A 15,865-nucleotide genomic window follows, 5' to 3' on the forward strand; every position below is an offset into this window, starting at 1 on the left:
AATACTTCACAGACGTTCTGAGAGACTAACCTTAATGTAGATATCACACCATGGTTACTGGACATCACCTCCTAGGTGACTTTAGATCCTGTTGACATTTAATACCAGCACAGAAAATATTACCGTATGGTCAAAACTAATTGTGCTCCCACCCCCAATTTCCAAACCTTCCTCCCCAGAGTTGCTTACTGTAAAAATGATGTACCATCTCCATAGGTCTTAATAGTCACCATCATCACATATCCATGTTATTGTATATATTTATATATATATATACAATATGTATAAATCCATGAAGGATAAAATAATGTATGTATTTGTATGTTAATTCATTGAGTACTGTAATTTACATACTCTATAATTCACATTTTTGCTATACATTGGTTGAGATTTATTCATATTTAAATCAACAGATAGTTTTGGTACTAATTGAATATTATGAATTAGCATTTCCTAACTGTAATTCTTGCAAAATGAAGATGGTAGTGATGTTTGTAACAAGAGTAATTATTGATATGTAACTGAGCCTCTGTCCATCTCAGATGGTGAAGCTGTAGTTACAGTTGTTTGATGAAAGATTGGTCCCCTCATGATGTCCAGCCAGTCAGTGGAGAGCAGCTGGCTTCAGGCAGAATGAGCAAAGGGCCATTGTGAGTTGGGCTTTCGATTATATATGAAAACCATCTGAAATGCCTTGTCCGCTGGTCCCCTTCACAGTACACTGTGACGATGTGTAAGACTTGTAATAACCACCTTTCTGTGATCATTTTTAGTAGTGTGTAAACTATAAGAAGCTTAACTCAGCAAAATAAAATAAATCCACTTAGCTAACCTCAGAGAAAAGGAAGGGAACTCATCGAATTCGACATGTTTTCTGAAGCCCGGGTATTAAGAGCAAACGTTTTAAGTCTCTCATTAATGGCAGTGCGTAGGCTCCGGTGGCACTGCTGCGGGACAGCTACACTGGAAAGGTTGACAGTGCCTTGATTGTGTTTTTAAAAGGTAAAGTAAGGAGTAAACGGAGAAAGGGTGTGGAAGCAAAATTACTACCGTGCGGGAACTCTCTCCTGTCGTCTGTTCTCCTGGCGGTAGAAGTCCTTTCCGCTCACGTGGCACGTGGGAGGGCAGAGAGCGATTCTCGTAGCAGCTGCTGTCTCCCTCTAGTTCCAGGGAAATATGAAAAGCTTGTGGTTTGGTCTATTTCTGAGTGGCTGCTGTATTCTTTTCCAATATTAGCTGAAGCCAGAGCAAACGTGAAAAGCCCATCTATTAGTTGAAAGTAATATTTTTAATTTTTTAAATGTTGTAGCTCCCCACCCCCGTGTGTGTACCTACACAGGTGCCCGCACCCGTGTGGCGGCCCGAGGTTGGCCTCAGGTGCCTTCCTTACTTCCCCACCATCTCATTTTCCAGTCTCTCACTGAGCCTGGCTCGTGAGCCCCACAGACACCTTCTCTGCCCCCTCTGCCAACACCAAGCTGCCACACTGCGCTTTTGGGTGGGTCCTGAGGACCTGAATTAACACTTCGGTGACAAGCACCGTTGCCCTGGACCTTCTCCTGTCCCATGGTTAGACGCTGTTCACTTTGTTAAAGAAGCCTTGCAGGAATGTGAGTTATTAAAACATCTGACTTCTGATCTCTTCCATCCTGTTCTAGCTTTTCTGACGCGTCTTAACGTTTATTAAAAAATTTGAATCTAACACATTTTACTTGTTTTTTTTAAAAAAGAATAAGCCAGGCAGTGATGGTGCATGCTTTTAATGCCAGCACTCATGAGGCTGACAGAGGCAGGCAGATCTCTGTGAGTGAGTTTGAGGCCAGTGTGATCTACAGAACTAGTTCCAGGATAGCCAGAACTGTTACACAGAGAAACCCTGTATTTAAAAACAAAACAAAAACAAAAAAAGAGAAAACTGCAAGAAACTTATTGGAGTCAAGGTATATTTATGTTATTTTTTTCTCCCTCAGTTTTTTATTTTGAATATTCTCAACTCTAAAGCGTACAACGTGCATGCATTCTTATGCCCCTAGATTTATGCTATTAATATGTTGCATTTACTTTAATTCCTTACATATATGCATTCACACATGCATGTAAGTTTTATTTTCTCTACATATGTGCATCCACATGTATACATGCATATTGGCTTTATTTTTTCCCCCCGGATCCTTTACCTCTAAACATTGCAACCGTGCTTTTCATAAGAGCACTAACATTCTCTTGCTCTTGTGCAAACTGTAAAAGCTGTTTTCCTCTCTAGAGCTCTTTTGTTACCTGTGTTTTTATCTGTATTCAAGAACAAAGGGAGAGGGGAGGGGATTATTAATAGCAGCCGCCCACTGCCTAAGTTATTCGCCACTGTGCATCCTCCAGAATTCAAGTGAGAAAATGAAGAGGTCGCGCTGCTGCAGCGCTGGCTCCATATAAAGAGCTGGAGAGACAAGGCCCCGATACGCCACTCAGGCCCAGTCTCGGAACCCTTTCTCCCAGCTACATACACCATTAAGTCATTTCCCTCAGCTGCTTCACCGTATGTGCTACATGTCAGGAAAGAACCCATTGCTATGTGTCTTCACAAATTCATGGCCCTCAGAGTTGCAAGGCCTCACAATGTCTGCTCAGATCTATTCATTTCACAGACGAAGGGTCTAGTTCAAGGTCACGGAACTAGACACGCAGCTGAACTTAGTTCTCGAGCTCTCTGCGCAGTGTTGTCTCCATTATATCCCATGGCCTCTCTATGAAACTCAGTTGTTCTGCCAGGGTCTTGCTGAGTGAGAGGGGTTCGGGTCTGAGAATACCGCACCTGGAGAGCTACTACATGCCCTTGGGTCTCATTGGGGTGAGCTACACAGGACTCCACAGAATGTCCTGGTAACCTTGTACAGTGCAGGAAGGCTGAGGGGGGACCTGGAGTCTCCGTCCAGACAAGCTCCCGGATGATGCAGATGCTACAGGTGCAGGGACTGGCTGTTAGGAACAGCCAGCACAGGTTCTCACAGCCCGAGACGTCACCTAAATAGGAAAGGGGACTTTCAAAACATTCCACAGTACTGCACTTTATAGAACAGAGTATAAAGGATGGCATAATTAACCCTGTGTTCCTGCCATCGGTCCAAAATGAAGGACTCTGAGACCTTCTTTGTATCTTTCTAACGTTAAGCCACATGAGAGAAAGAAGCTTTGTCTTGGTGTGCTAATTTAGATGCAGCTGTCTCTCAGTGTCATTGCGCCAGTGACTAGAGATGTCACAGACGTAAATGTTAACACAGAGGGAAACCAGCTTCAGGCTCCTTTGCCAAGGAGAACTGTCAAAAAGAGCAGCACAACGCATCCCAATCTACATTCTCAGTATAAGCATTTTATAGATACTGGGTCTGTTTATTCAGTCTAACAAATCATAGTCTGGTTTGACTCACTTTTGAATTGTACATATGCTTATTAGGTGCTAGTTATTATGTGACAGTTAGTTCCTTAAGGATTTTGTGGTTGGGTATTCTGTTGTCCAAAAATAATCACCAGCGTAGTTATTAACCACCTCTATGCAACATGAAATGCGCCCGCTGCAACCAAAAATAAAGCGGACCTTTAATACATAGGTGACGATATACTCTAAATACCCTCCCCCCAAATGCTGTAGATACCATCATTTCTTCTCATTTCTCAGAATCCCTTGGCAGTAAAATAAAGCATCAGTAATAATTCCCCATGGATAAAAGTAGAGTACGAAGCCAAGTTAGAAAGCTTGTCAAAGAAGCTGAAATATGAAAAAAAAAGAAAGCACTACAACTCAGTTAAATAAATATTTATGAAGTTTCTCCTTTCTCCTGGCATACTGAGAGGCACCAGTAAGTAAAGAGATTAACGCAACCTTCCTGGCTGACTGTGACCCCGAAGGGCAGTCGGTCACTAGGACAGGTAACTAGAATGCGGTGCCAGGAGGCCAAGGGGTATGGGCAGAATCTAGGAACAGTGTGCGGAAGTCCTAAAGAAAAAGAACTTGGAAGGTGTGGTGTACTTAAAAATAATAAAAGAAGGACTGGGGATGTGGTAAATGTGGTTGCCTAACGTACAAAGCCATGGCCTCCATGTCGGTACCACAAATGACAGGGGTGGTAAGGTGTGTCTTAGACTCAGTGTTTGCGAGGTGAAGGAGGAGGACAGAAAATTCAAAGTCGCCCTTAGCTACAGAGAACCCAGAATCGCTGTTCAAAACGAAAACAAGAACTCTTTGTCCTTTTTCATTTGTTTGAGACACAGTCTTGTGTAGTTCTGACTGCCCTCCAGCTCACTACTTAGTCAAAGCTAGCTTTGAATTCTAGATCCTCCTGCCTCTACCTCTCAAGTGCTGGGAACATTGGCTTGAATCCCCATTCTGGTCCCAGCTAAGACTTTTTTTTTTGAAGATTTATTATTTTTCTGTATGTGTGGAGGGGGTGTTCCTTGTGAGTTATATACACCACTTGTATGCAGGAGCCTGAGGACTCCAGAGGAGGGCACTGGGTCCCCTGGAGCTGGAGGTACCTGTGGTTGTGAGCCACCTGGTGTGGATGCTGAGAACCAAACCTGGGTCCTCTGAAAGAGCAGTAAGCACTCTTAACTGCTACCCCATCTCTCCAGCCCCCGTGAACAAGTATTTTTAAGTCACTTCATATGATAGATTTAATCAGAGAATTGATGCTGAAAGAGTTCACAGAAGGCCTTGCTGTGGTCATGACTTCTTCTATGAAGTCACAATGATCTAGTGGGAGAAACATTAGTCCATGTGGAATAAAGTGTAATAATCATTTTAAATAACCAAAGGATGAGTAATTTTCTGATCCTAAAGCATAATGCATGTTTTACGTCATAAATATGAATAGCACCAACTTAAACTGCATCAGACACTTGGTCTCCTCGTTACCAGAAGAGCAAAATATGGTCGTGCAGTTCAGCATACTTATTTGTTTTTGTTGCTGTCTAAAGAGATATTTCTGCAGACCATCTGCTTTTCACGTGGTGTGGGTTTACCTTACACGGATTTCAGGGTGTAGACCCTTGTGCTTTGGAAAATGCACTGTACTTCCCGCCACTCCCAGTAAGAGGCAGATCTTCCTAAGGAGATAAGGACTGTGAGTTTCTGTTTCCGTAGAACATTGAAGTGCAAATACAACATGCCATTCAAGTGTTGGCCCTCAGCCTGAGTGAAATCAGCCTTGTGAACTAGTCGGCAAAGGTCCTGTTGGGTGTTGAGATTCTAGGTCCTATTCTTCTCACTCCAGGGTCGCCGCTGCTGTTGGCTCTCAAGCTCTGAGAACAGAGTGCTGGGGTTGGTGCTTTGGTTGAACCTAGTAAGTCTATTGCCGGTGCGATGCTTCAGTAGTTCTGTTACGTCAGCAGAGACACATGGAAAACACCAGCTCCAGATCGAGTGTGTGTGTGTGAGACAGGACAACCTTGGGTGTCACCCAAGGGTTTTCAGGAACCATCTATCTTTTTTTTTTTTTTTTTGGAGACAGGCTCACTCCCCACCTGGAATTTAACAGTGTGGATGTTGGCAGGTCCCCAGGTTCTTCCCCGGCACTGGGATTACAAGCACATTTCACCATGCCCGGCTTTAAAATGTGTTTATAAAAATGTACTACCATACTTGTTTATAATGCATTGTGATAACTTTCCTATGCTTTCTCATGCTCCTTCTACTCCCACCAACCTCCCTTCCCAGCTGGCCCTCTCCTACCTTTGTGCCCCTCCTTTCTCCTTCCTCAGTCCCTCCCTCTCTTCCTCTTACTGAGGGAAGAATGCGGACAGTCACAGCTAGCAAGTGATCCTGATCACAGAGCTTATATTCTGTCCGGAAGACAGCACCCACTGCCCTAATCCCCATCCCCCAGTCCACTCTTCATCCTTGTTCCCTGGGCTTCGGAGTCAGTGAAATATGTCCCATTCTGTTTGAGGCCAAGCACCGTGACTTCAAAACAAAACAAAACAACAAACAGCAAACAAAAACAAGAAAAAAACTGGGTTCTAGGGCTTTTACCTTGGCTCTGAAGCTCAAACTCCAGTTAAGTCCTTAAGAGGCAGAGCACCTTGTCCACTGAGCCCCCCAGTCTGATGGATACTCTGGTCATAGAGTTTGAGAGATCTAGACTGTGGTGCAGTGAAGCTTCATCTGACCGAGTTTCAGCTCTGGACAGAAGCTGTTTGGCACCACTAATGCAGTATGCTTTGTAGTTATCAGCTGTTTGTTTCCTAATGAGGTAAGACTCAGTCCTCTCAGGACAGGTGGTGGTGGCGCACACCTTTAATCCCAGCACTCGGGAGGCAGAGGCAGGCGGATCTCTGTGAGTTCCAGGACAGGCTCCAAAGCTATAGAGAAACCCTGCCTCAAAAAACCAAAACATAAAGAAATTTCAAAAAGACTCTTAAACGGAGCTGTGCTGGGAATGAAACTAACCTTACTGCTGCTTCTCCCTTCCTCTCTCCTCTCCTTCCCCTTCCTGTCTAATTGGCTGTGACTATTTGGAGCTGTTGGCAGGTTGTTTAGACTCTTAGTGTCTTCTTGACTGGCAGGGCTGCTCTTCTGACTGTGAAAGGTAAATGAAGGGAAAGTTAATTTATGTTAGCAATAAGGGACCTGAAAGTAAGCATTAAGTTGGGTTAAATAATTGGATCTGAGGACATTAAGTGTCTCTTCAATACTGAAAGTTTTTAATTAGTTTGAGTCCTGTCACTTGGGGAAATAATGTTAGGGCATTTGGGAGTCTAAGTTGATGCTGTTGGGCGCTGTTCTTCCTGGGCAAAGGCTAAAGGGAGCCCGTTGCAGCTCAGGTGGCAGTGAGCTGCATGCATCCCTGATCTTAGTTACAAACCTCTGCTTGTCTTTGACACTCCCGGGTTACTTATCAAAAATGTGGACTGCCCTTCATTAAAAATGAATCTTAGGTTTCTTTGCAAGGGAGTGTCGCTTTACCTGGCATTAACACTGCCTAGAGACTTCTCCCTACTCTGGGTATTTTTATGCCTTCTAAGGACCCTCTTCATCTTGATTGTGGTCTCTGCCTGTGAAATTTAAATACATAAATAACATGCACTGTTTGCCCAGTGTGTTGTTAAAATTTCTTTCTTTCTTTCTTTTTTTAAAAAAAAAAAAACAACACCTTTTTGTTATTTATTGTTTGCTTGGTTGGCTGGTTGATTTGCTAAGGTTTTGTTTTGTTTGCAGAACTGAGACCCAAACCCAAGGCTTATGCATGCTAAGTTTGCACTCTTCCACACCCCTAACAAGCTCATGTTTTGTTTTGGGTTTTGTTTCTGGTTTTTTTGTTTTGTCTTATTTTGTTTTTGAGGCAGAGTCTTAGGTAGCCCAGGCTAGCCCTGAATTCCTTACTCAACCTCCTAGGTGCTGGTATTATGGTTACACACCCATCATACCTTGCTCCCAACAAACTTCTTGATGTGTTTTTTAAAAAGTGTTAGTGTCAGCCAAATATTTATTAAATGCTTGCTACTTTAGAAGAAAATAAAAAACTAAAAAGCTTACTATTTTTGTGACATATGAAGAATAAAATGATGTAACACAGATCTCTAATTTTGGGGACCACAGGATACTAGGGGGTGGGATGGGGTGAGATGGATAATAGTACTTCTTTGGTGTTGAACATCCATTATCCGTTTCCTGGTTGTTTTGCTTTGCTTGTTTTTTTCTCTGTATTGTTACCATATTTTAAGGAGAAAGAGCTAGAACAAGATCATTTTTATTTATGTTAGTCTCATTGGGCCGTAACCATGAAACAAATTAAAGAAAAATAAGGACGTGTATGTGTGCCAGGACTGTTTAATAAATAAGAACTTGAGTGTGGTGGCTGTAAGTCACAGCTATTCGGGAGGTGAGGAAGAGGGTGGCGTGTGTCCAGGAGCTTGGGGCCATGAGTACAACCCTGTCTCTGAACACATTTTTAGTTATGATTGTTATTGTCACTCTAGAAGTGGTGTGGACAGTTAGCCCCACACCATAGAAGCTTTGTTATGGCAAGGGATGGCTAAGCTTCTCTTTGAGGACGGGATGTAGACTGTAGACGTTTGGATTTCTAAGACCCTGTGCTTTCTGTAGCAGTTACTCAGCTATTTCACCAATACCCAGCTTCTGGATTCCGTTGTTTAGAGAGCGCGTAGATTAAAGCTGTGGGTATGCGTGAGCCCAGCTGTGTTCCAATAAAGCTCTATGAAAAGAGGGGGCCGGCCAGCCAACCATGATCTGTAGCATCTAGCAGAAAGCATTCAGTCACGTACTGCTGGTGCCCAACAACAACCATAAATGCTGAGGATGATTTGTAAAATCATAGAGGCCTTCTAGTTTTTACAGTGTTCCAGCAAACGTCGTCTGAACTCTCTTCAGGTGAAGGGTTTGATAGATCGGTGTCTTTTAAGATGTTGGGTGGGGGTGAAGCATGATGCTGCATGCTTATGATCTCAACACTTGAGAGGTAGAGAGGAGGGCATAGCCAGTTCCAGGCCAGCTTTGACTCTATGGGACTGTATTTCCTAAATATCAAGAGAGACAGAGACAGAGGAGGGGGTCGGGGAAGGAGAGACAGGGGAGGAAGGGACTGACTGACTCTGGGGTTAGGAGAAAGCAAATGAGGTGGGTCTGGATAAACTGACTTTGACAAAATGTTGGTAACTGCTGTAGTGAGTGATGGGGACATGGGGCTTCCTTCCCCCTTTGCTCTGTCCTTCCGTGTGTTCACAGATGGTTACGGTCAAAGTCACTACATAGCAGGAACAGCCCCTTACTACAACAGCTCCTCCTTTCTCTTCTCACCCCATAGAATGGAGGTAGAGTGAGAAAGCGAGTTCCAGTTTCATCTTCGACACGACCAGGGAACCGCCAGATCTGGCGAAGGTTGAACAGGGGTATGGAAAGACCTCAGGATGCCCCACCTGTGGCTGCAGAGCCCCAGCAAAGCCAGACGAGCACTGTGCTCCAGAGTCGGTGGCTGGCCCCAGACTCCCCAAAGGCAACATTTAGTACTTTACCAAGTCCTCCAGGAAAGATTAGTTCAGGAATTAATATGTCAGGCTTCAGAAAATTCAGCTTTCATGAGCTCTTCTGCAGGGAGAAGTTTGATCGTCAGAGCAGTAAAAGCAGAAACTGTAGCTACAGAATCGGCAGCAAGCATGGAGCCCATTAATCGACAGAATTAAGACAAAAACAAATGTGGAATTTATATCCACAGAGGAGAATCTGAGTCTTTAAAGCCTCCACAGTGTGGGGAGGAGAATGAGGGACCAAAACTGTATAAACGCCTGCTTTCCACGTAGCCTCCAATGGTAGTCATCAAGGAAAATCCCAGCAAGAGCGTCACATGAGAAGGGTTGAGACGAGCAGGTAGGCAGGTAGGTAACTGCCACCTGAACTAAACTAAACAAAGACATAGAAAGCCTCAGTACTCATACTAGAGGGAGGACTTTTGTTTTAGCATAAAGTATATTTAGCTATAGTTATCAAGACTCAGCATTTATCTGATGAGGACTTGTAATTTCACAAGCACTATCCTCCATGACTGAACCAATCAAAAGTTCTTGCCCCATGGGTCAGAGGATACAAACAACAAACAAAGTAAATAATCCATCAAAAAGAATTGGATCTTCCAAAATCCGGGGGAAAGTTATGTGTGTTGAATTGGGGCATACACCTGGAAGCAATCAGAAGAGGCAATGCATGAGGGGCCAGAGTAGGTGTTACCCAGCAATGACATTCAAGGAGCTAAGGGAAGAGAGGGAGCCAAATAGTCATGAAGACCAGCATTATAAACTGGAGCTTGCAATCTTCCTGCCCCAGTTTCCCGTGTTCTGGGACTGTCATTGTGCATCACCATGCTTTACTAAGGAAACTATTTTAAAGAAGAAAGCAGCTGGGTGGTGGTGGCGCACACCTTTAATCCCAGTGCTTGGGAGACAGAGGCAGGTAGATCTCTGTGAGTTCAAGACCAGCCTAGTCTACAGAGCAAGTTTCAGAACAGCCAAGTCTACACAGAAAGACCCTGTCTTGAAAAACAAAACCAACCAACCAAGAAACAAACAAAACAAGAAAGCAGCAATCAGAATACAAACATCTCATCAGAACATCTCAAAACACAAAGATTCTTGGATACAAAGACTAGAAATCATATGGATGGTAGTCTCCACTGTGCTAACCCATGGAATTAACATGGTCTGCCCTTACTGCATACCAGGCACTGTTGTGAATGCTTTGTGTGTATCACTCATTTGGTTCTCATGAAGGCTAACCATACCAGATTCTAAAATTTGTCATAAAATAGAACGTGGACCCAGCATGGCCACCAGGGCGCGAGCAACAGATCACTGGACAGAGTAGAGGTTCAGAAATAGATTCAATGTGAAAAATGATGATGCCCTCTGAGGTCAAGTGAAGATGGGTCGTTCACTATGTCAGACAGCTGTGCTGCTGAGAGAGAGAGTAGCTGTGTTTATTTCTTAAATTCGACTGAAATTAACTCCTATGAGTCAAAAGTTTAAACCTGAAAGGCAAAACAATGTGCAAACTTTCTCTCCAGTAATTTTAAATATTTTTTTATATTTTTCTAAATATTATCATTTTAGTTACCTTTCTATTGTTCTGAAGAGACACTATGACCAAGGCAACTTATAAAAGGAAGCATTTAATTGGGACTTGCATACAGAACTCTGCTGGTTAGCCCATGATCGTCATGGTGGGGAAGCTTGGTGGCACACAGGTGGAGCAGGAGCCAAAGCTTTGATCTTGCCTACAGCTGCAGACACCAAGAGAGACTGGGTCTGGCTTGAACTTTTGAAACCTCAAAGCCCTCCTCCAACAAGGGCACACCTTCTAATCCTTCACAAACAGTTCCACCAACTAGGGACAAACACTCAAACCTAAGAGCTTAGGGGGCATTCTCATTCTAACCTCCCTAGTTAGCCTTACAGTCCCTACTGCCTTTAGGTGGAAGGAGGTGGGAGTTGGTGAGATTCACATGTCTTCTGTTACAACTGAGTGATGCTGTGCATTGTGTCAGAATCCTAAATGGTTTTCGTTGTCTTAGAATGGGTTTCAGTTATTTAGTGCCTTCCTGTCTTCCTTCTATCATACTTTTGGGGACTGGGAAAGGCAAAGGTACCAAGGAAAGATATAGCAATACATCCAGTGCTCTTAAATTAACCTAATTTAATCCTGATATCTGAAGTCCTGGACTTACAGTCGCGGCACTGTACTTTGAGTACGTGGCAAAGGCGTGTGGCCGTGGTTTCCTTCTAATGCTGTGGGCTCAGACACTGAAGTTGCCTGTCCAGGTTTTTAATAAGGAAAGTAAACCTCAAGGGCCAGTGCCTCCTCAAATACTGTAAATGCACAGTACATCTTGTTCTTTGATGAAATTAAAGAGAGAGGTGCCGACCTAAGATCTAACGGGAAGGAGCCAGGGAATTTAGAAAGGATAATGCTCAACCAGAATTGCTTTAAAGATTTGTCAGGCATGGTTCTCGTTTTGTTCAGTTTGAGACTGTACCTATCTGCACGTGTGAAGATGTGTTCTTTGTGATGTGGAAACACACCAAAGTGCTTGTTGCCCTTAGGATGCTTGGGATCCCTTTGGTTGCTTCCTTGCGTTATATTTTCAGCTTTTCCACGGAGTATACACAGTACTTACAGACTCAAAGGCTAGTGTTATTTGGGGCACACATGTCTCGCATTGGTCGCTCTGACAGTTGGCCTGACTTTTGTCTTACAGGCACACCAGCGGCCGGCGTCCTGGCAGAGTGTGGGAGCTGCGTACTGCAGTACGGTTGTGCCCTCTGATGGTGAGTTTTGGCAAATCCCTTTTTATGTCTTTCTTTTCCTCCTTAGCTTGGTATTTCCAAATTTTTTTTAAGTCAATACATAAACTTATTTTTAAATATGAATTATATTTATTTATTTATTTTGGGGAAGGTTATGTACATGACCTGTGCATTTGGGAGTCAGAGGACAATTCGAGGGGGTCGGTTCCATTCTTCCGCCATGTACGTTCTACGTATTGGCCTGAGATCTTCTGGCTTTGGCATCAGGTACCTTTACCTGCTGGGCCATCCCTCCAGCCCAGCTCATTAATGTATAAACCGTATCCCATCTGTGATTCTATCCGAGGTCAGGGGAAAGGGAGGAGGATTACAGAAGGAGTGTGGAACTGGGATGAGGGTCTAGTGAGTTCAGGTTAACCACAAAAACCTAGCCTGTCCGTCATGTCTTCATAGGACCTTGGTGTTATTTCACATTTAGAAACAAGGACCACGATTACTCAAGCGTCAGAGGAATGCCTGTTGGTATTTCACATCCTGGATACCAATCAGATGTTGCTGCCCCTTCACGAAATCACAGGCAGTTCCATGTCTGTGTGCCCTCTCTCCTTGTCTCTTCCCTCATGCTCAGGTGTCCTCCCCCACTTTTCTTTTTAAAGAATCATTTTATTTTCTGTATATGAGTATTTTGCTGCTTGTATGTATATCTGTGTACTACCTGTGTGTCTGGTGTCCATAGGGATCATAGAGAGTATTGGATCCCCAAGAGCTGGAGTTATGAACAGTAATGAGCCTCCATGTGAGTGCTGGGAATCAACCCTAGGTCCTCTATGAAAACAGTGGTCTTAACCTCTGAGCCACCTCTTCAGCTCCTCAGGCCCTTGTTTAGCATGGGAGGGGTTAGCAGATGCTTGGGGATCACACAGAATCCTTGGTAAATGTCCACAATGCTACAGATGGACAACAAGACTGAAAATTTGCTTATTTTTATGGTTGTGTGTTTCTAACTTTCACTACCATTTCTACCATGAATATCAGTTTACAGTGCTTGGCTTAGGGGTCGACTTTTAAATGTTTTTGTGTACTCCCTAGTTTGATCTTGTTCTAAATTCAACTCTATAAGCCTTGGTTCATAGACAGTATGCACTAAAAGAACATCTTGCAAATTCACAAGGATGCCAAAACTGAAGAAGCCCCAAATGAATCATGTGATCCCTGGGGTCCCCTGTATGCCATTGGTATGAGTGTCACAGCATAACCAGGATCCTTCCCCCAGCGCCTTTTGGTGTGCGTTCTGAATGCAATGAGCACACACTTATGCATTCAGATCAATGCAATCATTACCTAAGTGTGAACCCTCAGCCTCTGCAGGAGACCCTTCGGTGGTCACTCATTTATAGAACAGAGACATTGACTGGAAGATTAGACTGAAAGCAAAACAAGAGAAATTCTACCTGGCATCTTGCTGTTCGTGTGTCCTGAAGACAAACAGCTGCCAGAGAAGTACTAGTATATGTAAGTTAAAGGCAGCTGGGGCACAGGCCTGTGCCCCCAGTCAAGGCTTAGTACCAGTGTGCACCAGATTCCAAGCTTGTCATGTGGCCTAGAGCCAGAGGTCCATAATACCACCTGCTCCCTTCTCTCTGAGAGCCCCTGTAATTTCCTATCAAATTCATGACCTCTTTAATTGTGATTGTTTTACACACACACACAATCGCCCTACTGAGTCCATTGAGTGTGGTTCATATGTACATGTGTTAAGGGCTGGCCACCTGGGGTTAGACAACCCATTAGGGAAGCTTGTCCCAGGAGAAAATTGATTCTCTCGGCAGCCCGTAGTTACCGGTAGCTCTTCATCCTAGCCCTGGGGCCTGTGAACTTTCTCCTGTCCGTGTTGGTGTGTTACCTGGTGTTCTATGTAGGACTTGGTTAGGTAGAGATATTGTTGCGTTCATGGATGCAGCTTCCTTTGCCATGTCTAGAAAACCCTGTTTAGTAGCAGCCAGAGCAGAGAAATGACATTTACGTTCTTACTATCAAGTTGTACATATCCACATCACATGAGATTACACACTACAATGCAGGGACACCAAGCTGTTTTAGCAAATGTCAGAAACAGTTTCCAGAGCCGATGGTCCTGCAGGCCTTGCCTGGACAGGATTGACCTCCATCAGAGTCACTCCTCTTCTGGTTTGACATCTGAACACCAGTTGTCACCTTTAGTACCTCTCACAGCCTCAGGTAATTAAGTACATATATCACATATCGAGTACACATCACACACATATCGAGTACATGTATATCAAGTGCACATACCATATGTTGAGTATATATGTCACATATCAACTACTTGTACCACATACTAGGTACACATATCACACCAAGGACAGATGTCACATATTGAGTACACGTCCTTTATTTTAACGTTAAAAAGAGGTGTGAGCATCCAAAAGGACAATAAGGAAGCTGCTAATCATGAAGATGACAGACTGCAGAGCCTCTGGGTTTAACCTGACCAGGAACTCACTTCCTAAGTGAATGTCATGAAAATGAAGTGCTTTATATTTTTCTATTTAAAAGACGTGTCTGACAATTTGGACTTTTTTGTAAACTGGGGTTTCAGTTTGAATCCTTACTCAATTGTGAAGTAGTCTTATTGCACCACAGAACCCCTTTCTTGAAGGGTTTGGTAAGCCTGGGGTTCCATATTGCTGCGGACGCCCATGTCACAGCCTTGCGTGCTGACAGTGTATGCGGGGCTTAGCCTGTAGGAGAAGCAAGCCTGCCAGATTCCAGGTGATGGCGTCCGTTCTAGGACTACAAAATTTTCAATATGTTGAGGGAATTAGGAACTCTCATTTCTCTCCCAAATGCAGCTTGATGAAATAACTGCTCTAAGTAGTTAGTTCCTGGTTTTTCTGTTGATAATCATGCTGAGTCCAAAAAAAAAGAAAAATCCCTAAATATGTGTGTGTCTGGTGGAAGCTGGAAGGGCTTTCTTTCACTGTGAATGGCTACCAGCGTGTTTGAAGAAACATTCAATTTCTTTGCTAAAAGAACCACTAGGGAGGGAAACGACTTTTTTTTTTTTTTTAATGTAAGGAAGATCTTGGTACTCGGCACAGATGGCACATTCTCCATACTTTGCAACACAGATACTTAGCTTGCCAGGCAGAAAGCCGCGCTGCCCATTGCAGTAGCGTATGCCTTATTCCTTGGCCTCAGGCTGGCTCTGAAGTCTTCTCACAGGCCAGAATGAAATCTGGCTTCCTTGCACAGGTGTCCATGCCATGAGAACAAGGTTTTTGTTTTGTTTTGTTATCCACAAAGAAGATCAAAATACAAGTTTCTTTTCTAAGGCTTTGGCTGGGAGTTCATATTTAGGAGGTGAGAGATGAAAACAGGAATTACTTACTCATGCCTGGACTTACCCAGGAATATTCGTGACTCCTTGATAAGTGTGCGATCTTCTTGTTTGACTTCACAACCATTGTTCCTGGTTTGCTGGGCAGCTAAGCTGTCTCCGAGTTAGGTAACGAGACCAGGATGAGCATGGAGGAAGTATCTCTGTAGAGCATCACGGGAGAAAAGTCTGCCAGTTTGTCTGCAGGAGCTCAGAAAAACCACAGAGCTCTGAGGATCACCTCCATTCAGAAAACCTCAAACTGAGATGAGTTTGTATCCTCCCGCACCATGACGTGGTGTCCCGCGGTCGTAAGACTGTAAGTCCGAGAGGAGCAGAGTCCTCGGGCTCCCTGCACCAGCCTGTCCTCTGTCACGTGGCCGAGCAGGCCACACGTGTTTGCATTCTTTCCACACGCCTTGGCAGGGCGACGTTGTCACGGTCTCCCACATCAAAGAGCAAGGCACACAGTCTTCATTGCCAAAGAGGACATTCGAGTTACCAGGTTTGGAAGCCAGGCCCTTGAGTAATGTCCTTGTTTGTTGAGTTTTTGTATTGTTTTTGTTTTTGAGACAGGGTTCCTTTCCAGGCCCAGGCTGGCCTTGAACTCAATACAGGGATTACTGCCGCCTTGAGCCTTTGCGTTGTACCTGGGCCTTTGCT

At 44.0% G+C, this 15,865-nt stretch overlaps 1 protein-coding gene across 2 annotated transcripts in view; it reads left to right on the forward strand.

Annotated features, from left to right (window-relative positions):
* Mcu (mitochondrial calcium uniporter) overlaps positions 1-15,865 on the forward strand; it is a 160,480-nt gene that overhangs the window by 114,954 nt on the left and 29,661 nt on the right. For both annotated transcript variants that reach the window (XM_041656291.1, XM_041656292.1), the window contains exon 2: positions 11,754-11,823. In XM_041656291.1, the coding sequence (XP_041512225.1) occupies positions 11,754-11,823 (70 nt within the window). The remainder of the gene's footprint in view (positions 1-11,753; positions 11,824-15,865) is intronic.

Source organism: Microtus oregoni, unplaced genomic scaffold (genome assembly GCF_018167655.1).
Source record: "Microtus oregoni isolate MIOR12 unplaced genomic scaffold, Mior012 000007F_ref0000211, whole genome shotgun sequence".
Classification (NCBI taxonomy): domain Eukaryota; kingdom Metazoa; phylum Chordata; class Mammalia; order Rodentia; family Cricetidae; genus Microtus; species Microtus oregoni.